Source organism: Oncorhynchus tshawytscha, linkage group LG32, assembly GCF_018296145.1.
Source record: "Oncorhynchus tshawytscha isolate Ot180627B linkage group LG32, Otsh_v2.0, whole genome shotgun sequence".
NCBI classification, from domain to species: Eukaryota; Metazoa; Chordata; class Actinopteri; order Salmoniformes; family Salmonidae; genus Oncorhynchus; species Oncorhynchus tshawytscha.
The window spans coordinates 9,849,364-9,877,256 of NC_056460.1; the positions used below are offsets into that span (position 1 = coordinate 9,849,364).

The 27,893-nt window shown below is 39.7% G+C and overlaps 1 protein-coding gene across 1 annotated transcript; it reads left to right on the top strand.

Moving 5' to 3' along the window:
• Positions 1-1,039: 1,039 nt before the first annotated feature.
• LOC112245515 (integrin alpha-L) lies at positions 1,040-26,315 on the top strand. Its single transcript, XM_042310788.1, has 31 exons — positions 1,040-1,243; positions 3,661-3,775; positions 4,601-4,698; positions 4,917-4,984; positions 7,708-7,822; positions 8,031-8,161; positions 8,595-8,737; positions 8,868-9,021; positions 13,607-13,742; positions 13,964-14,040; positions 14,288-14,411; positions 14,553-14,695; positions 14,929-15,069; positions 15,272-15,469; positions 15,592-15,722; positions 15,893-16,047; positions 16,563-16,729; positions 16,930-17,052; positions 17,207-17,277; positions 17,395-17,536; positions 17,953-18,051; positions 18,390-18,469; positions 18,702-18,779; positions 18,885-18,963; positions 22,723-22,830; positions 22,927-22,968; positions 23,089-23,214; positions 24,388-24,501; positions 24,600-24,629; positions 24,738-24,848; positions 24,944-26,315. Exons 1-31 carry the CDS (start codon positions 1,195-1,197, stop codon positions 25,166-25,168), a joined length of 3,573 nt encoding a protein of 1,190 aa, XP_042166722.1. The 5' UTR covers positions 1,040-1,194; the 3' UTR covers positions 25,169-26,315.
• Positions 26,316-27,893: the final 1,578 nt, after the last annotated feature.

Genomic DNA, 27,893 nt, shown 5'->3' on the forward strand with positions numbered 1-27,893 from the left:
CATTGGATGTGCTCGTGGAGGGCAGAACAACTTGTGTCGTCGACAGGTGCAGGTGTAGTACTGCTGGTAGTAGCAGTACTACCAGTAGAGCAGGTATGTGTCTCTATGGACGTGGGCCTTAGTAAATGGACTGTTTGAAAATGTGAATATTTTTTACATGTATTTATTTAATAGAATCACATTTTAATTTGGCGTACCCCCGACGGCATTGTCCCAGTTTGGGAATACCTGCTTGAGGGTTTTAAACCAGTGGCAAGTATGTAGGCAATTCTGCAATTAATAATTTGCAGAAATTAGGCTTTTTGTTTCCTACATATTAGTTTATACCGCTTTTCTAAAACCCAAAGATGCTACAATAAGCAACTATAAGGAAAACCAACACAAAAAGCAACAAATTACCTGGGATAGGGTAGAAGAGGAGGCAGTAAGAAAGAGACACAAACAAAAACTTCTAGATGGTGTGTAGATAGTTCAAAACAGAAGTGAAATGTTGCAATCACCAGAGGACATCCTCTGAACTTTGCACTCTACAACACACTGCAATAAGTTATGCAATGACAGTCCAAACACATAGGGGGTTCCCAACACTAATGTAAGATTTCTTATATTTAACCTTATTTTGACAGGGAGTCCTATTGTGACCAATGTCTCTTTTGCAAATGAGACCTGTAATTACAAAGATACACACATCAAATACAATTATGATATATGCAAAACAGCACAAACAGCAAACATGAAGGTGTTGAAACTGATGTCACTGCATAGCCAAAGAGCGTTGTGGTTAAAAAGGTACCAACACCCTTCCTCCGACAGACATTTAGCAACTAGCTAACTATTTATCTCATTAGAGCAAATGTCAATGTGTACAATGTGGCAATTGGGACAACATTTGATTCAAATTATTATGTAACATTGGTTCTCACATTTGATACTTATAAAGTATTCTCACTGGGGAAGTATAAAAGAAGGGGACGGGACAATGTACCTATACCAATCATGCAAAAGAGGAAGCTGCATAAAACATGTACATCCACTTTCTCACCCAAATGATAGTTATTCACAGCAGCTACTTTCGTGAGTGAGGCACAACAGGAAACAAAGTGCAGGAAGGCGAGTAAGTTTCATTTGCAAAGGTTGAGTGGTGCAATATTTTCCTCACTGCATGCTAGTGAACAAAGTGAAGGAGAAGAGAAGATGTCCAGGCAAGGACCCCTCTGCCTGCTCACCTGCATGGCAGCCATGGGTAAGTGCTGACTATCAGGATTTCACTCTGCTTAATATTCAATTACATATTAAAGGTGATGTACAAAACATCATCAGCTCAACTAGTAGAAACAAGTCAATTACTTTCAATATTACACGTTTTAAATTACAGTTTAGTTTTAGTTTTGCTATTCCTGACTAAATCTAAATATGTTGAACTGTTCACACCATTGTAATCAATAGACAAAATTGAAGTACTGTAGAGGAGGATATGCTTTCAAAATGGATGCTTAACTTGCACAAGGATCATTTATGTAAAAGGAAGGTGCCTAATGTTGCCATTGCCATCGGCTAATGGGGATCCCAACCAAATCAAAATCCAATGCTCTGTATTTAATTTACTTGTTAGTTGCTCCATTGTCACTATTTGGGGGGCTTTTTAGAAAACAGAACTAGTCATACAGTATCCTGTTGTGTCACGTCAATAAAGGTAACCGACTTCCACTTTTTTCAATTTAAGGCAGTAGTTGGTTTGAACCACAGGCCACTTAACCTTAAAAAACTAGATAGTAGTTGGTTTGAACCACAGGCCACTTAACCTTAAAAAACTAGATAGTAGTTGGTTTGAACCACAGGCCACTTAACCTTTTAAAACTAGATACAACTTCATTGTCGATTCATGTTTTTGAGACAGTCAATGATAAGCATTAACTATTGGCCATTTATCACACATTTTTCACAGTGAAAAAGTCATAAAGAAGTTATTTACTATGTTACAGCTACGTTAACTATTGATGGCAGTTCTGGTTGAACCACAGTAGCCTATAGCACACCTATGTTCAGCCCAAAAAATGTAAATGATGATTCCTCAAAATATGTTTATGCACCTTTTCATCCATGTGCACATCTTCCAGACTGAACCTTTACTTGTTTTCACCAGAGCCTGCGCCAGACTATGATCAGCTGGGGCGTACTGTTTTATGCTATATTTATAGTTAGGCTATATATAATATAAGCAACGAATATTCCACCGACATGGTTCAGTGGCAATGCACCACATAACCAATAAGCAAAGCATCAACAATGAAGGTTCCAACACACACTGACCAGAGCCATGTATTTGGGCTGGACTAACCAATGATGGGACCCAGGGCAAAAACATCTTTCACCAACTGTTAGCCTAAATGTAATTCAGAACACAGCGGCGCCACATGTAGTGTACACGTTGTAACGATTTGGGAGAAGCCCAGGTAAAAATGGAGACACGTATAGGCTAACCTGGGTATCCAGACGATGTGCAGCCCAGCACTTGGCTGTTTTGTGCGTCTCCGCTGTAGAAGTGGCAATATCAGAACCATAGCCAGAGGCCAAGCACTCGGCCAAATTGATAACTACAGAGATGCTAGCAGAGATGCGTGAATAGTGCAAGACGGGAATAGTGAATGCGCAACAACAGAAATGCGCAACAACAGAAATGTATGAATTTACTTTAGGAAAAGTTCTGAATGGACATAGAGAGAATAAGCAAACTCACACGCATACCCGTCAAAAGGACCCACCATTTAAAGCCACCAGCGCATTTCAAACACACAACAGCAAATCACATTTCTCCTTTCCTAAAAACGTTGGCTATTACAAGCCTAGGCCTTGGATAATGCTAAAACAATGTAGCCTACCAAATGAATTGATAAGGAAAGTTTGAAGGGGGAGAGAGAGACAGCAATGCGATAGTAGACCTTTATTATGAAGGCCTATATTATATTTAAATCTGTCTCTGGTGGATATTATTTGCCTCTGTCTTGCATAGCACAGGTCAGGTAGCATGGCAGCATAGGACTACGAATGATTGATTAATATATGAATTACCATACATTTGTAACACATCTCTGTCTTCACTATTCCCGTCTTGCTCTCTTCCCATCTCCTCTCTCTATTGATAATAGCTCTGGCACGAGTATCCTAGCTCAAAGCAAATCCCAGGAATAGCAAAATAGTTTGGTCACTTATTTTGAGCAATTTTGTGGAACTAATAGGGAGAAGCAGCTTGCTCTTCCTTGCTGAGTATAAAATAGTCTACAGGGTTGGCAATGAACTGGCAGGCAGTTTGACTGGCTAGAGCATGTAGCTCTGGTGCAGTAATATTTATATCAATAAATAACTGTATCCAAATGTTGATAGAAGGTTTTTTGGGTGGGCACAAAAGTCAATTTAGGGAGGCTTTGCCCCCCGCCCCAACGCCCCCATAGCACCTGCACCGTTATCACTGACCACAATCGAAAATATGAAATTATTTCCTGTGTTGTAGGGAAGATCGGATATCTAATATTTGTGTGAAATGCTGTTTAAATTATGTATTGTATTGTACATCGTGGATTAGGCCTACTAGACAGCAAATATTTACAAATATCATTTTTATTTCTGTCATCCGATTGTACCTTTCTTTCTTTTCTTTGCCAGCTGTCTCTTCAATGGCTTTCAACATAGATGAAGCAAACCCAAAAATCTACAAGGGGGAGGAAAAGGATTTCTTTGGTTACAAGGTCCTGCAGTTCATTTCTGGCAAGGAGAAAGGGCAAGTGTTGTTATCGTCATAGTGAAAAATGCGAAGTATTATGTTACAAACATCTGCAAAACAGTATCACAAACTTGAGGAAACAAAAATGACCCGAAAAATATTCCTGTGTCTGCAAACATGCACTAAATATATCCATAGCAATGTATTTAGAAATATATGTGTCTCTGTAAGCTCCAAAAGTATTGGGACAGTTACACATTTGTTGTTGTTTTGGCTCTGTACTCCAGCACTTTGGATTTTAAATTATATAATGACTATGAGGTTAAAGTGCAGTCTGGCAGCTTTAATTTGAGGGTATCTTCATCCATGTCTGGTGAAGCGTTTAGAAAGTACAACACCTTTTGAATGACGTACAAATATCACACCCCAAGACATGCGAACCTCTCACCATTACAATAACAGGGGAGTTATGCCTCTGTAACTTTCTCACTCATTATTATTCAAGACTCATTGAGGATTATCCTTTTCATGGTAGCATCCACATATCATATTCTTATTTACTTTCTTAAATGATGTCAGCTGCACCCAATGCCCATGACTAATGTGCATCAGTTTATCAGTTATGCACACGTTGACGGGATGGAAATTCTGACTTGTGTTCTGTCATATCACACCTCTGACAACATCGTGCTTTCCTCTTTCCCCATGCAGTTGCTATTCTAATCTTAGTAACCGAAAGAAAACAGATATACAAAAGTAATTTACCAACATTGTCAGACATGTTATGCAACCATTCTTGATCTAAAGTGTATCATATGTAATAGAAGTGGATGCAGTCTCATCTAAATCGACCGAACTAACATTTTTATTTCTCACCCACAGGGTAATGGTCAGTGCGCCATATCAGAAGAACGGATCTGGTGGAATCTGTAGATGTGCTCAAGACCGAACAAACTGTACAGACTGTTACACTCCTCAAGGTAGAGATGGATGTTGATGATACACTATACTGTACTTACTGGACTGCAATTTAGAAAGGTGGTTAATTATAAGAACATGAATAATTATAAGAACATGTAACACCTATTCACGGTAACCATGGCTAATTGAGTATTAAAATATTGTTGAAATGTCAACAGGATCTTGAAAATGAGAAATACTAGTTGATTCTGCACGCCTGCCTTTCCCCTTTCAACAGAAACTGACACAATCAAGTACATTGGATTGTCTATGGTTGCACAACCTACTTCTCCTCCAACGTTCACTGTAAGATAAACCACCAAACATTTAATTTGATCATGTTCTTGTTTTCAAATACTCCATGTGAGTGTACCGTACATATGTAATATGTTTGGCAGCATTTACATAGGCAGCCCGATTCTGAATTTTTCTTCACGAATTGGTCTTTTGACCAATCAGATCAGCTCCACCAATTAGTGGAACAAAAATCAGAATTGGGCAGCCTGTGTAAACCTAAATGACTTGTTTCACTTGAGTTATAAAACAACACCTCAGCAATCTAAAAATGATCATGGCAAATTCCAGTAACTCTCTCTTTTGAAGACATCTGAGGTCCACCAAACAATCCATTATTTTATCACATTTACAATAAGGTGACCAGATTTCTGAAATTAAAACTGGGGATATTTCCAGTTCGGCGGTCAATATATCATTAAAATATCCAATGTTATTATCAATTAAATAAAAAAAAGGGGACAATTCTGGTTTTGTGTATTTAGTCTAACAGGCACATTGTGACAGAGAAAACAACTGTATTACAGAAACACTACAGACTAGACAGAACTGTCTGATCTGAACAGCCATTCAGTGGTCCTGCTAGTCTGGGTAGAATAAGAGCATAAGAGAACATGAGCAAAATTGAAAAAACAGACAATAGTATTTGTGAAATACTTAACAACATAATAAAGAAATAAGACGATGATGAGATTATATTATGTAGTTACCACTTATACCAACCTAATCTGTATATTTCTAAGAAGAATGTATCTTCTTCAGGATTGCTCTCTTTGGCCAGCTTCACCGTGAACTCCTGGCAGGGGAGGTTGAAGTTTGTCTTCACAATAAGCGTAGGAACAGTGAGCCTATTTCTTGCTGCTGTCCATATATCATTCATTCCGTTTCTTGGAAAGAGCCATTGTACCTCCTCGGTCTGCTCTTCTTACTCTCTTAACTTTTTCTTCTGCTCCAATCTTTCTCCTCCTCTTTTCTTCACTCGTCTTCTTTCTCTTCACCTTTCCACCTCACTCTTCTACACTCTCCTCGCTTCACTCGTCTTCCTTCTCTTCACCTTTCCACCTCACTCTTCTACTCTCTCCTCGCTTCACTCGTCTTCCTTCTCTTCACCTTTCCACCTCACTCTTCTACACTCTCCTCACTTCACTCGTTTTACTCCCTTCATTTCTTCTTCTCCTTCCTCTCCAATCTTTAATAACAAATAGTAACGTAAACACACCCCATTCCGTACAAATGTGCGCAACCGCGACATTCAAACAAGGCTGCAAAGAAAACTAATGGGACTGTGTTGACTTCAAAATCTGGGGTGTGAACTACGTTTCTATTCAAGCGTTGATGGACATGGTAATGGCTCTAGAGTGTTGGAGAAAAGTTGAGAAAACTGACCCTCCGTTACATCACTGCAAGCGATCATGACTCAAAAGCCACTGTTTACTTCTGAAGATCACTTTAGCACCACCCTAAAAACCCGATTCAAATTCGACACAAACCTTCAAATTAGGTATGTAATGACACATTATATAAACTCTTTATAGTGTTTTATTTACATTTTCGAGGTGATAAGGTGATAAATTGGACAGATAGAGGGAAAAAAAGCTGTTTGCCACACGACATCTCTCCTTCTCACTATCACGCATTAGTTTCGCTTACCCACCTGCATTTTTAAAAAGACCCGATGGGGCTCATTACCTTCTTGAATCATGCAGAAACGGGCAGCGTGGAGGTCATGTCATTGATTTCATTGGAAAGGGGAGAAATTGTGCTTTACAATGGTATTGACATTACAGTTGATCTGGAAGTATTACGTTTTTTGGGCGCTAAAATAAGGTCAATTGTACAGACCAAGGCGATGTACAAGAGTGAGTTAGTTTACGTTACACTATTAGATCAAATACTTAACAGATTACCATTGCTTGCCTCATTTTTGTATTTTATCTCAAAAACATTGTTTGGAATAATAAGTTGGCAGGCTCTGTAATCATATCTTTATCTTTCCTCCTCTCTCTTTCACTCTTCTTCCTACCCAGTCTTCCTCTCCTTCCTCTCCACTCTCTAACAGAAAACATTATGCTAATGTTATCCATGAAAATGTCAAAATATATTTTCACACTACTTATTATAATGCCAAACCATTTCAAATGTAATCTACAAATAAATATTCTCAGAATTAATTGTGCACACATTTAATAAAATCATATTTTCAAAATAGCCCGTCCACTGCATGTTTACATGTGAACGTTTTTTAACCTTGCTACCATGACAGTAGCTAGCGATCCTAGCTAGATAACGTAGTCGACATAGCTAATGTTAGCTAGCATAACCCATTTAAAACCTTATAGAGCAGATCATCTATCTATATAATAAATTGAGACATTATACAATTACTAGCTAGTATCTCAAATGATTGTAACTTACCTGGCTTGAAAAGACGTTTGTGGTGATGTTGTGGATTCACTTGACACTTGTTAGGTTCTGGCCGAGTTTTCCACAGCAGTTCTCTCTAAAACTAGAGCGAGCAAGTAGTTAGTAGAAGAGTGAATGAAGCTGCTATAGCGAACAGCCCGCTCTGCTGGACAAAACAAGCACAACGCAATTGAGACGTCAACCGGTAGGCTCTGCTGCCCGGTCTTTCTTGCCACGTCAAATATTATTTCACTTTGCAGTCTGTTTTTAATGCACTGTTACGGGGACGTCTGGTCACCCTAATTTACAAATGACGTATTCTCCTCATTCAGGCCTGCAGCCCTGGCCTGGCACACGAGTGTGATGGGAACTCCTATCTGAATAGTATCTGTTATCAGTTCAACAGCCAGCTTCAGATCACCTCGAACTTTACACCTGCCTTCCAAGGTATAACAGTGAAACTTGAACACATTTGTAGATAACATAACCTAAGATTTGGTATATATTGACTGTTTATTCATGTCATGCTAAATTACATTAGGATTAGGTCACAAAATATTAATTGTGAATGATAAGATCTGGATTCCTGAATATGTGAAGAATGTTGTGAGTGTTATCCATCATATACATTTATGTAATTCACTTTCTCTTCCAGAATGTACTAAGAAAATAGTGGACCTCGTTTTCCTCTTTGACGGATCAGCAAGCATGACAACGGAAGAATTTGATGAGAACAAAGGTTTCATAAACAATATCATGACAACCCTAAAAAACTCCTCAATTAAGGTATTCATCCCTTTTAAAGCTCATAACTTAAAACATGCTCGTGAGGTTGCTGAACATACATCTGTTTATCTACACTCTTAGAAGTAAAGGTGCCTAGAAGAACCTTTTGGGTTGCCACAACAGAATAGCCTTTCCAGTTCAAACAGGTTCCTTGAGGCACCCCTCTGTGTAAAGTTTCAAACCATAACCTTAGTTAGGGTTCCTCCACGAACCCAATGCTACATTAAACCATTCAAAGTTCCTCCAAGAACCCCTCAACTAACCAAAGGTGCAAATATGAACCACTTGACTTGCAATGGTTCCTTGAGGATCTTCAGGGTTCCTCGAGTCACCACTAATTCTAAGAGTGTATGTGCTATACACCCATGTTGTTGCATGGAAAGTATGGTATGAAATCAATATTAGTCATCTCTTCCTCTTTTATAAACGACAGTTCGCAGCAGTTCAGTTCTCATCAAACACCAGGACAGTTTTCAACTTCAGAGACTACCAAGAGGGGAGAGCCTTGACTAAACTTTGGAAAGAAGAGCACATGGCTGATCTAACCAACACACATAAGGCAATAGACTTTGTCTTGTAGGTCCCAGTTGATAATTATTCATCAGTTTTACTTTCAAAGTTCTGACCGAATACTCCGAATCTGATCAAAGGGGATTGTGGTTTAAGAAAGATAGCTTGATCTGTTGTTTGAATACATCTATTTCAGGAAAAGCATTTTTGAAAACCAAGCTGCCGGCGCCACCGCAGATGCAACTAAAGTACTGGTCATAATAACAGATGGAAATCCCAGCGATACTGACAAAAGGTTCAACTCTATCGAAAGAAGTGTTAAGAAAAACATCATCCGCTTTGTCATCGGGGTAAGTCCTATAATATCTATAATACCCCCTACACAACACCACACAATTGTATGACTTAATTCCATTACAAGTGTTCATTCGAGTGCTAGTTAGCTAATGCTAAAGAAGCAGTATTTTTATCTTCTCGATTTACCATAAATTGTTGTGGGATAATTAGGAGTACAGCAACACCTTCCATTCCTGGATTGAGGTACATTTTCAAATTGTTTCACTTGAAGTTCACCGAGGTGCAAATATATTGGCATATGGCCGTTTCGACTAGTTGATCACCAGTGTATACCAGTGTTAGTGCTTTTAATGTATGATTTCAATGTATGCTGCTTACATTTATGTGTGTTTCCCAAATATTACACTAGTTGGGAGTTTTTTAAAGCTGCAACGTATGTACCTTTTTGGGCCACCTGACCAATTTCACATAGAAATGTGTGTTATAGATCTGTCATTCTCATTGAATGCAAGTCTAAGAAGAGGTAGCTCTGGTAGATATCTTCTATGTGCGCTATTTCTATGCTCCCCGTTTTTAAGTTTTGATTTTGCATCTTTTACTTTCAATTTTGTACACCAGCCTCAAACAGCTGAAAATACAATATTTTTGATCATGGAAAATATATTTTACAGTAGTTTGGATGGTACAGTGATTCTCCACACTTGTTTGCTTTGTTCACAAACTGAAATGAAGCGAACTATTAGAAGTTCAGCAACCAGAAAATGGCAGAGTGATTTCTGCATCGTGCATCTTTAACCTGTTAGAATCCTTTAACATTGTGCTACATGCCACAGGGCCTACACACAACAAAGGCCATACTCTTGATCTTGTGCTGTCCTATGGTCTGAATATTGATAACTTGGAAACTGTTGATGTGTGTGTCTCTGACCACATCAGTATTGCTTTTAAAATGCTTTCTCCTCCACCTAAAAATGTGTCTGTTCCCACTCCCTCACCCATCAATACCTCCACAACTGCTAGTAAATTTACAAATGCTTTTTAATCCTCTACTAAGGATCCTGTTCTGTGTCATCACACTGATGATTTGCTGAACAGGTTCAGTTACATAATGTATGTCAGGCTACGTTAGACTCAGTGGCACCAGTTAAAACCAAGAATAAACTGTCTCCCAGAGTCTCATCTTGGTTAGAGGACCACACTCGTGCCTCAAACACTCAAATAGCGAATGGAGGCCACTTTCTCGCTTGTAAATATTTGACTGGCATTGGTCAAACTACTCCGGTTATTTCACTGCATGACAGGTGATATTCCGCCCAAACTCTGTATGCCATGGGCTCTCCAACCCTGTCCCTGCAGCTACCGAGTGCTTAATTTGGGAAACCAAGTGAAATCTGTTAGGGAACATCGATAGTAACATGTTTCACAACTATTCAAAATCAAATACAAATGCGCTATAATTGTAGGCTAACTCTGAATTTGCTTCATTAGGCTAGACCAATTATGCACCAACCTTAAATTAGTGTTTTAAAAGAAATGTTTTTCTGCCATGTGTAATATGCGGTAGTCTATGTATTGTATACAGTGCCTTCGGAAAGTATTCAGACCCCTTGACTTTTTCCACTTTTTGATATGTTACACAAAAAATGATTAAATCAAAAAAATCCTCAGCAATATACACACAATACCCCATAATGACAAAGCGAAAACAGGTTTTTAGAAATGTTTGCAAATGTGTGTGTAATGTGCATATACATATATATATATAGAAACATCTCAAGGATGATCAGTGAAAACAGGATGCACCTGAGCTCAATTTCGAGTCTCATAACCCTTTGCTATGAGACTCGAAATTGAGCTCAGGTGCATCCTGTTTTCACTGATCATCCTTGAGATGTTTCTACAACTTGATTGGAGTCCACCTGTGGTAAATTCAATTGATTGGACATGGAAGAACCTTCCAGAAGGACAACCATCTCTGTATCACTCACCCAATCAGGCCTTTATGGTAGTTTGGCCAGACGGAAGCCACTCATCAGTAAAATGCACATGACAGCCCCCTTGAGTTTGCCAAAAGAAAAACAAGGTTCTCTGGTCTGATGAAGCAAGATTGAACTCTTTGGCCTGAATGCCAAGTGTCACGTCTGGAGGAAACCTGGTACCATCTCTACGGTGAAGCATGGTGGTGACAGCATCAAGTCTGGAGGAAACCTGGCACCATCTCTACGGTGAAGCATGGTGGTGACAGCATCAAGTCTGGAGGAAACCTGGCACCATCTCTACGGTGAAGCATGGTGGTGACAGCATCATACCGTGGGGATGTTTTTCAGCGTCAGGGACTGGGAGACTAGTCGAGATCAAGGAAAGATGAACGGAGAAAAGTACAGAGAGATCCTTGACGAAAACCTGCTCCAGATCGCTCAGGACCTCAGACTGTGGTGAAGGTTCACCTTCCAACAGGACAATGACCCTAAGCACACAGCCCAGGCAACGCAGGAGTTGCTACGGGTCATGTCTCTGAATGTCCTTGAGGGGCTCAGCCAGAGACCGAACTTGAAAATAGACCTGAAAATAGCTGTGCAGAGACGCTCCCCATCCAACCTGACAGAGCTTGAGCGGATCTGCAGAGAAGAAGGGGAGAAACTCGACAAATACAGGTGTGACAAGCTTGTAGCATCATACCCAAGAAGACTCAAGGCTGTAATTGCTCCCAAAGGTTATTCAACAAAGTAAAGGGTCTGAATACGTATCTAAATGTGACATCAGATTTGTATTTTATCTACAATTTCTAAAAACCTGTTTTTTGCTTTGTCATTATGGGGAATTGGGTGCAGGCTGATGAGGGGAAAAAACCATTTTAATCAATTTTAGAATAAGGCTGTAATGTAACAATGTGGAAGGTCAAGGGGTCTGAATACTTTCCAAAGGCATTATAACAACGGCACAGTCGTTATTCACTTTTTTTTTAGGGGGGCTTGGGCTCATATATAGGCCGTTGCATAAGCTCTATGCATATGGGTGTTTTGAATGAATCATCACCTTAGAAAGCGCTGTCCATTTCATTGTGTTAGTTGTTCTCGATGTTGCAAAGCCTATGTTGTCCACTCAGTTTCAACCTGTTGTATCCCACTAGTGTGCGATCTGCACTGAATGGGGGCTGCGCTCAATGGGGTGTGGGCGGTGCTACCCAACGTTGTATAATGTAGGCTAAGTGTTTGATGTGATTTTTGATTGCATTTACATTGATGTCAGAGTGGTTAGAGGGACAATACAGCTCTGAGTAACAGGCCATTAGCCACCTGATGGTCATTAGCGAGTTGGGTAATACTAAAGCATGTCCGGAGTGCACAAGAGGACATTACCGTGACTCAGCAGTAACATAGAATTTGACTGCGGTCATGACTCATGAGTGCCTGTGCGGCAGTAATACGGTCACCGAAACAGCCCTATAGTGACCCCTGTCAATTCTTCCCCTTGGTGGTATCACCCGCAATCATAACATTCCGTTTCACTGCTATGCAGATCACACGCAGCTCTATTTACCAATAAGACCCAGTGATTCACAAGTGTCTTGTTGACATCAAATATTAGATGTTTGACAATTTATCCAGCTCAATGATAAGAAATCTGAAGTTATTTTATTTGGCCCCCACCGAACCTCGAGCTGCATGTAAAGAAGGTTGTCCAGACCTGCTTTTATGATATCATCTAAGAAATACAGCGCCCTCCGTAATTATTGGGATAGTGAAGCACTTCTTTTTCTTTTGGCTCTATACTCCAAAAGTTTGGATTTGAAATGAAACAGTTACTATGAGGTTAAAGTACAGACTATTAGATTTTATTTGAGGGTATTTGTGTAAATATTGTTTGTACCATTTAGAAATGACAACACAGTAGTTCCTATATTTCAGGGCACCTAAAGTATTGGGACAACTGGATTGACAGGTGTTTCTGATTAGTCAGGTGTGTTCCATCACATCATTTTTGCAGGCATAAGAGCGCTGTCAATGTTTAGTCTTGATTCTAGGCTTTGCGTTTGCCTTTGGTAGAAGGAGAACTAAGGATTCCATTTTTAAGGCTTGATTAAGCGCCATTCCATTTATTATATATTTTATCTCCCTATGAAACTGGATGCAGCCTGAGATCCTCTGACAGGCCATTGTTGACCATTTCAAAGTCTAGGTTGAAAACTGTTCTTCATTCTCCTTCCTCCTGTCGTTGTTATTACTTTTTATTTTATTTTCTGATGTGAAGCACTTTGTGACTTGTATTAAGAAGCGCTATAGAAATAGAGTTTTTATTATTACTCCTAGTCTCAAGGGTCCAGTCCAACGTCCCAGTTTTTATTTCACCTTTATTTAACTAGGCAAGTCAGTTAAGAACACATTCTTATTTACAGTGATGGCCTACACCGGCCAAACTCGGACGACACTGGGCCAATTGTGCGTCGCCCTATGGGACTCCCAATCATGGCCGGTTGTTATAGTCTGGATTGGAACCAGGTTGTCTGCAGTGACGCCTCTAGCACTGAGATGCAGTGTCTTAGACCACTGTGATGTGGATGTTTAAATATCATTCATATTGAAAAGGAAATTAGACATCACTATAATTCCTGCCCTCAATTGATACATTTCTTGGCAGGTCAAGAACGTTGATTTGACGAAACTCAAGTCCCTGGCATCAGAGCCAAAAGAGAACAACACTTTCCTCATCCAGGACTACAACGAACTAAAAGGAATCCTAGACAACTTTCAAAAAAAGATCTTCAACATTGAAGGTACAACTCTGGATTCAGATAAACTCTTAGTACTACTTACTTATTTTCAGCAAAGTCCCTGTCAACTGAAAGTTGTTATTCACACAAAAACACAAGTTGGCACTACTGGTCACTTCCTGAAAAATACTGGTATTTATTTCTGGTGATAACACCTTACTCAAAACAGTCCACAGTAGAAGTATCAATGTATCGCTACTAATATCAGTGTTTGTATGTTCTAGGTTCCAAGACTGCTCTGGCTGGAAACTTGACTAAAGAAATGTCTCAGAGTGGGTTCAGTGCTGTCTACGTTAACAAGGTGAGATACACAATAGTATGTCCAGTTTTATCATCTTAAATGTTAATTTGTAATATGTATAAATTGTTTTAAAATGTTAACTACAATGTACTACATTTGTACTACAAATCCTTGTAAATGCTTAAATACGCATTTATAAATGTAATGACCACCATGGCAACTAGTTTATAGACACAGTATATAGTTAATGAATGCTTATTAATAAAAATGTCATACAATATGACCCAATGTTTTATTTCCTCTACAGGACACCTTGGTTCTGGGCTCAGTGGGAACAAACAACTGGCGTGGATCTCTCTTTGAGACTGAGGGTCTGAGATCAGAGGAAAGGGAAATTCAGGACCCCACATTGGACAAAGATTCCTATATGGGTAATGGAACATTAAGCTCAAAAAAAGATATTGCTCAAATGTGAATTTGAACAAACACTATTTTCAAGGCTCTGTAGTTCAGATGTTTCAGTGAAGGGAGTGTAGTTACAATGGGCCTACATTTATTCATTTTTATTACAGGATACTCTGTAGCTGTTGGGAAGAAGAATGAGAACCTTCTATACTTTACCGGAGCACCAAGATCTGAACACATGGGACGGATCCTACTTTTTAACAAGGTTAACAACAACTGGACTGTGGCACAAAGCTTGCCTGGAGAACAGGTTGGTAACATTAGCTATTTCTGCAAGCAGCGTGGTATTTCAATCAAGTTATACAATAGGGACAGCGTGAAACTAGCTTTTGGGGTTACTTCAAAGGTTGAATCAATCCTCCGATAGTAAAGAGGAACACATGATGTCACTTTTTATGTTTACTTATGAGTTCCATTCAAAACCAAAGGACTTAAAACATTTCAAAACAATTTTTGAATGAATGTAACTTTTGATTTTCTCAGATGGGCTCCTTCTTTGGTGCAGAGCTGTGTTCTGTGGACATAGACTCAGACGGCAACACAGACTTCCTCCTGGTCGGTGCACCAATGTTTCACCAACCTCCGAGAGAGGGCAGGATCTACGTCTACACACTGACTGATAAGGTGGGCTGAACTGTGAACCTCTGAACAACAGATTCAAATGCTGAATTTGTGGTTGAATATGTTCATCAGGGACAAAGTGATCTGGAAGCCGAAATATATTCATTTGGATATAAATGTCCATTATCTTCAATTATAATGCACAAAAAGACAGTGTAATATGGATTTATCTTCATGTGATCTCTCCTCACCCTTCCGTTATTAGCTGGAACTGAGGATGGAGATGAATGTTTCAGTGCCATCTCAGGGTAGATTCGGCTCCTCCATCTGCTCTCTCACAGACCTGAATGGAGATGGGCTGAAGGATGTAGCTGTGGGCGCTCCACTTGAGGACGATCACAGGGGGGCCGTGTACATCTACCTGGGTGAAAAGCTAAAGGGGATCCGCCCTGAATTCAGCCAGGTGAGGCAGACGAAGATGGAAATCATTCAAAACGGCCCTTCACGATCAAAGAAAACAGACATCCCTCCTGGGATATCAATATCAATGGCTTTTCATTAAATGTGTATGTCTTCTTACTGCAGCGCATCTCAGCTGTGATGATGAGATCTAAGCTCCAGTTCTTTGGCCAGACGATTGATGGGAAGATGGACCTGGGTGAGGATGGACTGACTGATATCGTAGTAGGAGCGCGTGGTGCAGTTGTTGTCTTGAGGTACGAGTCCAAAAAATGATAAGAAAAGACAGCTGGTTTAAACAGACAATTGTTTAACCAGTAAAAATATCTGCACTGAATGGGGGCTGCGCTCAATGAGATGTGGGCGGAGCTACCCAACATAGTACAATGTAGGCTAACATCCCAATTTTTATCTCGATCGCTCACAGGTCCAGACCGGTCCTCAGCGTCTCTGCTCATCTCCACTTCTATCCCGCGGAGATCAGCACTGATAGATTTGACTGTCTGGCAAAAGAGATCATTTCCCCCATGGTGACTTTAACAGCCTGCTTTAACATGGCAGAGGCAACAAAGAGTAAAGCTGGTAAGAACTCTCAGAACTTTATGAACACTGATGGCTTTGTGCTTTCCAACAGAAATGAAGTCATGATCTGAGACCACATAATTGTGGCCTTGGTGGTCCAGGTCGGAGCCTCGGTGAATAGCTAAATCACTGACCACAATAAGTGTGTCTTGGTCTCTTCCCAGTCTGAAAACCAGTGGAGGCTGTTGAGGGGAGGACGGCTCATAATAATGTCTGGAACAGAGTAAATGGAATGGCATCAAACACATAGAAACCACGTGTTTGATACCATTCCACTTATTCCGCTCCAGCCATTACCACAAGCCCGTCCTCCCCAATTAAGTGCCACCACCCTGTGGTGAAGATGAAGTCCAATTGTATCGAAAGTTTGGGCCTTGGTCTGGATCTGGGTCACAAGAGATAAGGTCTTGACTCCATCTCTGCTTTCTAATGGTGTTCATCAGCAGACAACCATGAGGTTCTGAACTTCTCTCCCTGATAAGGAGGCCATTTCAGACTCTTGTGTACTTTTCCAGAGGTGCTGAGTGCAGGGATGAACGTCTCCTACTCGCTGGATGTGGATCCAGTGAGACAGAGGAGCCGAGCCTTTTACAATGACACGAACAAAGGGGCTAGAAGACTTCTCTCTACAGTGGAGCTGAGAAAGGAGCGGACTTGCTTCAACCACTCAGTCTACATGACAGTATGATCAATGACAAACTGTAGCTATGCAACAATACAACAACTATAATGTCTCTCGTAAGGAGGGGATTTAATGAATAACATTAAGTTGTTAGGTTGTTGAATTCTTATTGTGTGTTGATTTTATTCAGTGATGAGAAGAATGAGGGTTTTTCAGGACTATGGATAGGGAAATTAATGGCACATTTTCTTTTCTTCCAGCAATGCGTGATCGACACATTATCGCCCATAATCATCCAATTAGTTTTTTCTCAATCTGAAAGCCAACAAGAGGGTCTTACTGCCATTCTGAACACTGACAGTCCTACACAGGCTGTGGTCGAGGTACGAGGATACATTCTGGGTCTGACTAAAACCTGTTTACTTACAATGATCAACAGTTCTAGCAATGACTGTGGACTGAGTACCGTCATTTATCCAAATACCTGTGAAAACAGGTCATCTAAACACATTCACAGTTGTCTTGAATTCTTCACAGGTGCCCTTTGAAAAGAACTGCAAAGAAAATGAAACCTGTGTGGCAGAGCTTGAGGTGGACTTCAACTTTATGTAAGTATCTGATAAACAGAGGCAACATAAAGTAACTTGTTTGTAGCTGTAATAATTACTGACTGCTCAAGAAAAGCATGTTTTCTCTGACTGTATGTATTTTGTCTCTCTTATCAGCACATCAACTTTATTAGTGGTGGACCAGAGTTACTTCAACGTGACTATAAGACTGTCCAATCACGGGGATGACTCATTCAACACTAGCCTAACTCTCCTCTACCCTCCTGGCCTCTCATTCTCCATGATGCATCTTCTGAAGGTAATACCGACACCCCTCCATCTATTGTGTAATTCATTCTGATGTTTTGTTCTTGTTCTCATCTAAAACAGTGTTATTGAAACCTGGAGACCAAAAACATGTTCAGCCAATCAAGGGTTTGATGATTAGTTTAATCAGGGGTGTTCCTCCTGGGCTGGAACAAAAGCTTGCCTTGCTCATCTTGTGGGTCTGCAGAACCAGGATAGAAGACCGTTGATTTAAACATCAGTTTTCCGCCAAACATTTAAATTTAACATGTGCTAATTATTCATAAAATGAAGCAACATATTAAGTGTTGAATTGATTAATTCTTTAAACTTTTAACATGCTTGTTTGTTTATTATAGATTATGTCAGTGACTCAGATGTACAAACCGGAATTATTTACACACTTGACGTATTGTCTGTATTCCATAGTCTACAAGGAGAACCGTGTTCAGCTGTGGTGGTCTGGAAGGTGAAATGGACAGAACTACATGCAGTGTCAGCCTCCCTGTGTACCGTAGTAAAACCACAGTGAGTAATTACTTAGATATACCTGTAAATAATCCACTGGTAAATCTTTTAAAATGTTGTCCTTAGATGATAGACTCAGAGCTAACAGCAATGACAAAGCAGTAACTCAATGTCATTAAAGCAGTTTTGATCTTTGAGTGATATATGCCTTGTGAGGAAAAAAATTCAATTGAATCAATTTTGAATTCAGGCTATATCAAAATGTTGAATACGTCAAGAGGTCTGAGTACTTTATGAAGGCATGCCTTGAACTTTTTTTTCCCACTTTCCCATTTTTTCTGATCTCATTTCAGATGGTCTTATTTTTTTCTTCTTAACTATACCATCTTCCTTCTCAGGCAGTGTTCACCAGTAAATTTCATATTTTGAATACATACGACTGGAAGGACACAATGGAGATGACCGTCATCGGCCTGAGGTAGAAATCTGCTTCCATTGTGAACATGTTAGAGCAGCAGCTAGACGAGAGATTAGAATCAGTCCAGGAAACGCCCTTCATTTCCCCATGCAGTCGAAGTTTTGAACAAAACATTGCTTAAAAACTAACTCGTTTTATACAACCTCAATACCTTCTACTCAATTAGCTGAAGGACTTTGTAGCATTCCATTTATGTACACAAAAAATGAATTAGCCTTTTCTTTATTTACAGTGACAACGGAAACTCAACCAATAGTTCCCTTACCAGGACCATCCCTGTTCAATTTGCAGTTGACCTGGTAGCAAAAGCGTAAGTCTTCACAAGACTATACTTGACATTTTGTTTGAGAATGACTCCATCAAGTTAATTGAATATAATCAAGGTGACTTATATATCTTGTTGTTGTTGTTGAAGCCTTCCCCAAGACTCCACCACTTACATGAACTTTACTCTGGAGGACACATCACCTAAAAGACTGGTGAATGTATATGAGGTAAACAATCAACTGCTATTGCTGTGACTGACATTAAAAAGTGTGATTCACACGATGTGGGGGTAATGTTCTGTGTTTTAAACAAAACATACTTTATTGTTACTCAAACCATTTACATACATTCAATAATAAGATATTGTGAATTATCTGATTAATATAATAGTTTGATGAGTAATGCAAGATATGGAAACATTAAGTGAATGAGAGAGTATACAGTGCCTTGCGAAAGTATTCGGCCCCCTTGAACTTTGCGACCTTTTGCCACATTTCAGGCTTCAAACATAAAGATATAAAACTGTATTTTTTTGTGAAGAATCAACAACAAGTGGGACACAATCATGAAGTGGAACGACATTTATTGGATATTTCAAACTTTTTTAACAAATCAAAAACTGAAAAATTGGGCGTGCAAAATTATTCAACTCCTTTACTTTCAGTGCAGCAAACTCTCTCCAGAAGTTCAGTGAGGATCTCTGAATGATCCAATGTTGACCTAAATGACTAATGATGATAATACAATCCACCTGTGTGTAATCAAGTCTCCGTATAAATGCACCTGCACTGTGATAGTCTCAGAGGTCCGTTAAAAGCGCAGAGAGCATCATGAAGAACAAGGAACACACCAGGCAGGTCCGAGATACTGTTGTGAAGAAGTTTAAAGCCGGATTTGGATACAAAAAGATTTCCCAAGCTTTAAACATCCCAAGGAGCACTGTGCAAGCGATAATATTGAAATGGAAGGAGTATCAGACCACTGCAAATCTACCAAGACCTGGCCGTCCCTCTAAACTTTCAGCTCATACAAGGAGAAGACTGATCAGAGATGCAGCCAAGAGGCCCATGATCACTCTGAATGAACTGCAGAGATCTACAGCTGAGGTGGGAGACTCTGTCCATAGGAAAACAATCAGTCGTATATTGCACAAATCTGGCCTTTATGGAAGAGTGGCAAGAAGAAAAACATTTCTTAAAGATATCCATAAAATGTGTTGTTTAAAGTTTGCCACAAGCCACCTGGGAGACACACCAAACATGTGGAAGAAGGTGCTCTGGTCCGATGAAACCAAAATTGAACTTTTTGGCAACAATGCAAAACGTTATGTTTGGCGTAAAAGCAACACAGCTCATCACCCTGAACACACCCTCCCCACTGTCAAACATGGTGGTGGCAGCATCATGGTTTGGGCCTGCTTTTCTTCAGCAGGGACAGGGAAGATGGTTAAAATTGATGGGAAGATGGATGGAGCCAAATACAGGACCATTCTGGAAGAAAACCTGATGGAGTCTGCAAAAGACCTGAGACTGGGACGGAGATTTGTCTTCCAACAAGACAATGATCCAAAACATAAAGCAAAATCTACAATGGAATGGTTCAAAAATAAACATATCCAGGTGTTAGAATGGCCAAGTCAAAGTCCAGACCTGAATCCAATCGAGAATCTGTGGAAAGAACTGAAAACTGCTGTTCACAAATGCTCTCCATCCAACCTCACTGAGCTCGAGCTGTTTTGCAAGGAGGAATGGGAAAAAATGTCAGTCTCTCGATGTGCAAAACTGATAGAGACATACCCCAAGTGACCTCCAGCTGTAATCGCAGCAAAAGGTGGCGCTACAAAGTATTAACTTAAAGGGGCTGAATAATTTTGCACGCCCAATTTTTCAGTTTTTGATTTGTTAAAAAAGTTTGAAATATCCAATAAATGTCGTTCCACTTCATGATTGTGTCCCACTTGTTGTTGATTCTTCACAAAAAAATACAGTTTTATATCTTTATGTTTGAAGCCTGAAATGTGGCAAAAGGTCGCAAAGTTCAAGGGGGCCGAATACTTTCGCAAGGCACTGTAGAAAACAGTAAATACGTATGAGATGAGAAATGCCAGATATGTAAACATTATTAAGTGACTAAGATACCGTAGAATAGTATAGAATACAGTAAATACATATGAGATGAGTAATGCCAGATATGTAAACCTTATTAAAGTGACTAGTGTTCCATTCCTTAAAGTGGCCAGTGATTTCTTTATTTTATTTGTATTTTTCTTTGTTTTCTCCCCAATTTCGTGATATCCAATTGGTAGTAGTTACAGTCTTGTCTCATCGCTGCATCTCCCGTACGGACTCGGGAGAGGCGAAGGTCGAGAGCCATGCGTCCTCCGAAACACAACCCAACCAAGCTGCACTGCTTCTTGACACAATGCCTATCCAACCCGGAAGTGAGCCGCACCAATGTGTCAGAGGAAACACCGTTACACCTGGCGACCGTGTCAGCCTGCACTGCACCCGGCCCGCCACAGGAGTCGCTAGTGTGCGATGAGACTAGGATATACCTGCCGGCCAAGCACTCCCCTAACCCGGACGATGCTGGGCTAATTGTGCGCCACCCCATGGGTCTCCCCGTCGCGGCTAAAGTGGCCAGGGATTTCTAGTATATGGCTATAGGCCTCTAATGTGCTAGTGATGGCTGTTTAACAGTCTGATTGCCTTGAGATACAAGCTGTTTTTCAGTCTCTCGGTCCCAGCTTTGATACACCTGTACTGACCTCGCCCATGTTGACTCCATTGCTTCCCACAGTTGTGTCACGTTAGCTGGATGTTCTTTGTGTGGTGGAACATTCTTGATACACTCGGGAACCTGTGGTGCGTGAAAAACTCAGCAGCGTTGCAATTCTTGACACAAGCCGGTGCACCTGACACCTACTACCATACCCAGTTCAAAGACACTTCGATTTTTTGTCTTGCCCATTCACTCTCTGAATGGAATATACACAATCCATATCTCAGTTGTCTCAAGGCTTAAAAATATTTTAACCTGTCCCCTCCTCTTCATCTACACCTATTGAAGTGGATTTAACAAGAGACAAGGGATAAGCATTCACCTGGTCAGTCTATATCATGGAAAGAGCATGTGTCCTTAATGTTTTGTACACTCAGTGTATAAAGTTTGTATGTGAAAAGTGATTATAAGATGGATACGTTAGGATTTTCTGGACTCGTATCACTCGCACCACAGAGCGGTGCTCATGACAGCAAATGCGCAGATACACCACAGGATACAGATACACCATTAAAGGGATACTGCAAGATTCTTGTTCTACCTACCCAGAGTCGGATGAACTTGTGGAAATAATTTATTTCTCTGCGTGCAGTACGAAGGAAGTTAGTGGTCGTTTTGCGAGCCAATGCTAACTAGCGTTAGCTATCGCAATGACTGGAAGTCTATAGGTACGGTAGCATAGCTCTCTCACAGTATCCCTTTAAAGGAGTTTACATGTTCCAATAATTTGAAAAGATTGCAAATAAGATGTTTTAATAGGTTTACGCTTACTTTGCTCATGAGCGTACTACGATTTAAGATAATCAGAGAAAGGTGTTTACATGGCTAATGCTAAACTGAGTATTGCCATAATCAGTTTAATATTGAATTATTTGTGTGCATATAAATATATTCTCTGCCCACAGGAGGTTGGTGGAACCTTAATTGGGGAGGACAGGCTCGTGGTAATGGCTGAAGAGGAATCAGTGGAATGATATAAAATACATCCAACACATGTTTGATGCCATTCCATTTGCTCCATTCCAGCCATTATGAGCCATCCTCCCCTCAGCAGCCTCCACTGCCTCTGTCGCCCTAAGCTTCCTCATTTGGGGGTTTAAGTATATGTTTTGTTACACGTTCTGTGACAAATGCCTTTGTATAAAATCTCAATATAAATGTCATTGTTAGGTTGATTGATTGATTGAATGTGTCATTGTTTATAGGTGGAGAACTTGGGATTTAAGTCTGTACCAATCACAGTCACCTTCACTTTCCCAACTAAGCTTGAGCACAGATTTGAAATGAAGGACTACCAAATATCTGTCTTACAGGTAAATTGTTCACATTGCTTACAAAAATGCTGACATTTTACTGCCACAAGTTATTTCAATAGGAAACAGCCTAATACAAGTTTATTTTCTTTTAAGAACCATACTCAATGTGGAAAGATTATCAATTCAACAACAGAGGTGAGTATTCAAATATGCCACTCACTCTTGACGTTGTTGGTAACCTATTCAATCAGGTTACAACTCAGTATAGAAATCATGTTACTGAAACACACATTTTGCTTCTGACTGTGTTTACAGTACTGCTCTCCAGAAAAATACTGCAAGTCCATCGAGTGTGAAAGTTTCCCTTTGGAGAAGTTTTTGACAGTTACATTTGTGCTGTCTGGAAATGTTTCCTTCAAGGACCTCGATCAACATGCAAGGGTCTGTATTAAAGCCAACTTGACCAAATGATGGTACAGAGTAACAACATGCTAATAATTAATGAGACTTTGGGACAGCAAACATCCCTCTTTAAATCTTTGTCATGCTTATTATTCATCGGCACGCTACACCATTTAAAACGTGCAGAGTGGTCAGGACCAGTGTGCTTACATACAACTTATTATACTTTTATATTAGTATATATTAAGTATATATTATACTTTTTAAACTATTCATCTTTTTGTCCTCTATCCACTTCCATGGGATTTCTTCAACATTCAAAAGGTTCCATTGTTACAGACTCCCATAAATTTCAACATTCTATTATACAAATCAAGACGTTAAGATTCCTTAACAACCGCATCAACTTCATTAAGTTGACTTCCCACTGTTGAATACGCCATGCAAATAGCCTAGTAGTGGCAAATAGCCTAGTAGTGGCAAATAGCCTAGTAGTTTAACAAAACTTTTGCAGGCTTTTGAATGGTCGTCAATGGGCAAAATTGTAGAGCAATAGTTAATAAACTTGAAGCCCATGCAAAAGACCAGGGACATGACCACGGAAGTATGACGTAGGAACATGTCACTTGCTTGGCTTATTAACTGCCATAGAACTTTCAGAGTAATAGCACTGGGTGAACACATTCTAAGCATGAGACAATGAGTAAACGGTGACTGACAAATCAGCTACGTTCCCAACAACGTAGACAAAAACGTAGAGGGTATGACTACTTGGTCTACTTCTCTGCTTTTCAAATCTAAAATCAGAACAGAAATATCTTCTACCTATCAAATGATGCAGCTTTGTTAGTTACTGCATCAACTACATTTTCTGTCAACTTTTACAATCTGAAATTTTGACCACTTTCCGAGCATTTTATACAACAACTTAGACATAACATATGGGTCTACTTCTCTGCGATTCAAATCTGAAATCAGACAGTAACCACAACTATTTTCGTTGAAACTTTTTGAAACAATTGCCGTTTTGACCACTTTCCCAACAAGTTAGACAAAAACGTAGAGCTTCATCTAACTTCTCTGCTATTTAAATCTGAATTCAGAACACTTCTTCTACTACCAAAAAATACTTTTAAGAACTGAAGCAAGTAACACAATTTTACTTAATGTAAAATTACCACCTAGTTCTACTAACAATATCTCACTTTACAGAGATTGTCATTGCCAAAGAAATTCACTGGGGAGAGAGAAACAGTCCATTTCATCAGTTTTGTCAAACTCAGCTATGACAAAAAACGATATGTCCAGACAGCGAGTGACCCAAGGGTAAGTTTCCTGTCAAAAACCTAAAACAAAAAAACAAATATTTATTGAGCAAATATTCACAAAAGCATCAATTTTGTATGTATTTATTTGCTCATTAGGATAACTCTTCAAGCTTCCACCAAACACAGGTAATTCCATTTGTGGAATTAAACTGATTAAACTGATTCACTGTATAAGAATTGATTTAAAAATGCTTGTTCCATCGTCACTCATTGTCTCAAAATGTATTCCTCCAGATTGATGTTCAGGCTGAGCTCATCATTCCTCCCCATAGAAACCTGATAATAGGGACAGGAGTTGGAGTAGGACTCTTCCTCCTGATCATCATCACAAGTTCCATGTATATGGTGAGTATCAAAGCTGCGACAGAAACTTTACTTGTGCATTGTAAGGACCAACACTTTGATTCACATTCTTCACATTGTTTTTCCTTTCTACTCAGCTGGGATGTTTCAAGAGAAAAAGGCCTGTTGATAATGCACAGGAAGATGAGAAAGAAGGGGAACAGCGTGAACAAGAGCTACAGCCTGAGAGTGGAGCAGTGGAGTCAAACCTTCTCCTTGATGAAAGTCAAACAGAAAACAATGGCTTCCCCATTAGTGAGGTGGTAGGAGAGGGACCAAAAGAGAAACAGGATGTGTCAGTCAGAAGCAGGCTAATGGAGTAGAGAAACTCTTTTCCTGCCACTTCCATATGGAAGGGACTTTTTAATAGCAGGTTAGGAGAACTTACGCAGCAGGTTAAGATAATTAATGCAGCAGGTTAGAGAAAGGAGTAGAGGTCCGAGCAAAAAAAACGTAGATATAGAATAATTGTTCGATTAATTAATATAGCTTCTGACCTGATCACAGAACCACGTATATCACTCAATATGTGATTAAGTCTGAAATATTTTTTCAAAAATAGATGATTCATGGACATTTATGTTTGATCAAACATGACCAAAGTGATTCAGTATTATACATACTATATATGCTGTTTCAATGTTTATGTCAAGGTAAAAAAAATATGACTTTGTATGATTGCTGTAATGTCATTAATTTAAATTAATATGGTCTTGCTAAAGAAATGTATATTATACTGTAAGATGTACACTATATAAATATATACAAAAGTATGTGCACACCCTTTCAAATTAGTGGATTCGGCTATTTCAGCTACACCTGTTGCTGACAGGTGTATGAAATTGAGCACACCGCCATGCAATCTCCATAGACAAACATTGGCAGTAGAATGGCCTTACTGAAGAGCTCAGTAATGCATAGCCATAACATGATGCAGCCACCACCATTTCTTGAAAATACGGCGAGTGGTAGTCAGTGATGTGTTGTGTTAGATTTTTAGCAGTATTTATTTTGCAGAGACTTATTTCAGGCAGAATGCATGTTTTGTAATATTTTTATTCTGTACAGGCTCCCTTCTTTTCACTCTGTCATTCAGATTAGTATTTCGGAGTAACTACAATATTGTTGATCCATCCTCAATTCTCTCATATCACAACCATTCATAATTAAATTCTGTAACTGTTTTAAAATCACCATTGCCCTCATGATGAAATCCCTGAGCAGTTTCCTTCCTCTCCGGCAACTGGATGGACGCCTGTATCTTTGTAGTGACTGGGTGTATTGATACACCATCCAAAGCCTAATTAATAACTTCACCATACGCAAAGGGAAATTCAGCGTCTGCTTTAATCATTTTTACACATCTACCAATCTGTGCCCTTATTTGCGAGTCATTGAAAAATCTCCCTGGTCTTTGTGGTTGAACCTGTGCTTGAAATTCACTAATTGATAAAGTGGTCTTACAGATAATTGTGTGTGTGTGTGTGTGATTTGTTAAGCACATTTTTACTCCTTAAATCATTTAGGCTTGCCAAAACAAAGGGGTTGAAAGGTTATTGCCTAAAGACATACATCTACAAACAAACTTTCACTGACATTATGGGTGGTGTGTGGAGATCAGTGAAACAAAATATCAATATAATCACATTTAAAGTCAGGTTGTAAATGTGGAAAAAGTGAAGGGGTGTGAATACTTTCTGAAGGCATGAAAACCTTTACTTTCAGTTGTACATGTTACTTGTTTCATTTCAACTTTATGTGGGTAGAGTATACAGGGGAAGTACTATATATTCAAGATCTGGTGTATTTGTTAATTGCACACCAATATACTTTTGAGTTACTGTAAATACTAAGTTGAGAAGAATTCATGATCAGATCATTAAAAAACATGCAACATGCAAAAGAAACAAAAACTATGAACAAACATTTAATACTAATCACAGCCAAATCCTGAAAAGGCTCAACATAATATAATATAAGGAGGGAAAACAAATACATGCTGTTTGTGTATAACATTTTCCTCATGGGGATATGGGCCAGTTAACTGTAATAACACTCCATTGTTCACTCATCAAATAACAGGAAATGTAGTCTGCAGGAGTGGAGGATGAGAGAAAGGGTAAGTTGTTACTAGTTTACTGGCTAAGTGTTTTAGTATCTTACTTTCTGCTTTAATCAAATTCAATGAACATGATTAGTGTTGATTAATTCTATCAAAAAACATTTAAACATTTTTGTGAGCTGTATGCCGCATGTAACGTAAAATCCAGACCCCATTTAGTCGACTGGTCGATTGTTTGGTTGATAGGTTGTTGGTCGACAGCTTTTTTTAGTCGAGCAGTCGCAATATAATTGTAAAAAATCATGGCACATGAGACACCGGTCTGATTCGCTCCTGTCTCAGTGGACTAATCCCATTGTGAAGGCCACAGGGATGACACAGTGTCACATCTGCTCCTGCCACACCCTCTAGTGTTCATCCGGTGTCTCCTTGACCTGCAGGCACTCCCCCAGTACACTCTCTCTCTTCCTCTCCCTCTGTGTGTGTGATTGTGTGGTTGGAGACAGGTGTGCTGGTGTGCAACCCGTTCCATAATCAAGACCTCTACAAATACTCAATCCTGCTACTTCCACTCTGCCAGATCATAATCGCTATTCAGTCAGTCATGCGTTTTGTTATTATTTAAGATCCTGTATCCTGCTGTGCCTGTTTCCCTGCCTGATGCTGTTTATCCTCTCACTGCAGTTTTGCCACTCTGACTCTGCTTCCTGTCTCCTGTTCCACATCTCACTACCCTGCTTCCCTGTTCTGGATTCAGCACACTACCACTCCCTTGGATTCCGCTCCGGACCTGTTTACCCTGTCCCAACCCAGCTCACTCCAACCTCAGCCTCCACATCTGGTTTTCTGCAACCCATCCGAGCCCTGTGTTACAATAAATATCTTGGTTCATTCATCCCTGTTTCCTTTTCTGAGTCTTCTCTTTGGTTCCCCTGTGCTGCTCCACCTAACACACAGTCCAATATAAGACAGGCATCTGCAACATA

Excerpts from the sequence above, each read along its gene's own strand:
- LOC112245515 (XM_042310788.1), top strand. The coding sequence starts at position 1,195 with ATGTCCAGGCAAGGACCCCTCTGCCTGCTCACCTGCATGGCAGCCATG. Across the intron at positions 18,470-18,701 it reads ATGACCGTCATCGGCCTGAG|TGACAACGGAAACTCAACCA; the intron begins GTAGAAATCTGC and ends CTTTATTTACAG. Across the intron at positions 24,849-24,943 it reads TCACAAGTTCCATGTATATG|CTGGGATGTTTCAAGAGAAA; the intron begins GTGAGTATCAAA and ends CTTTCTACTCAG.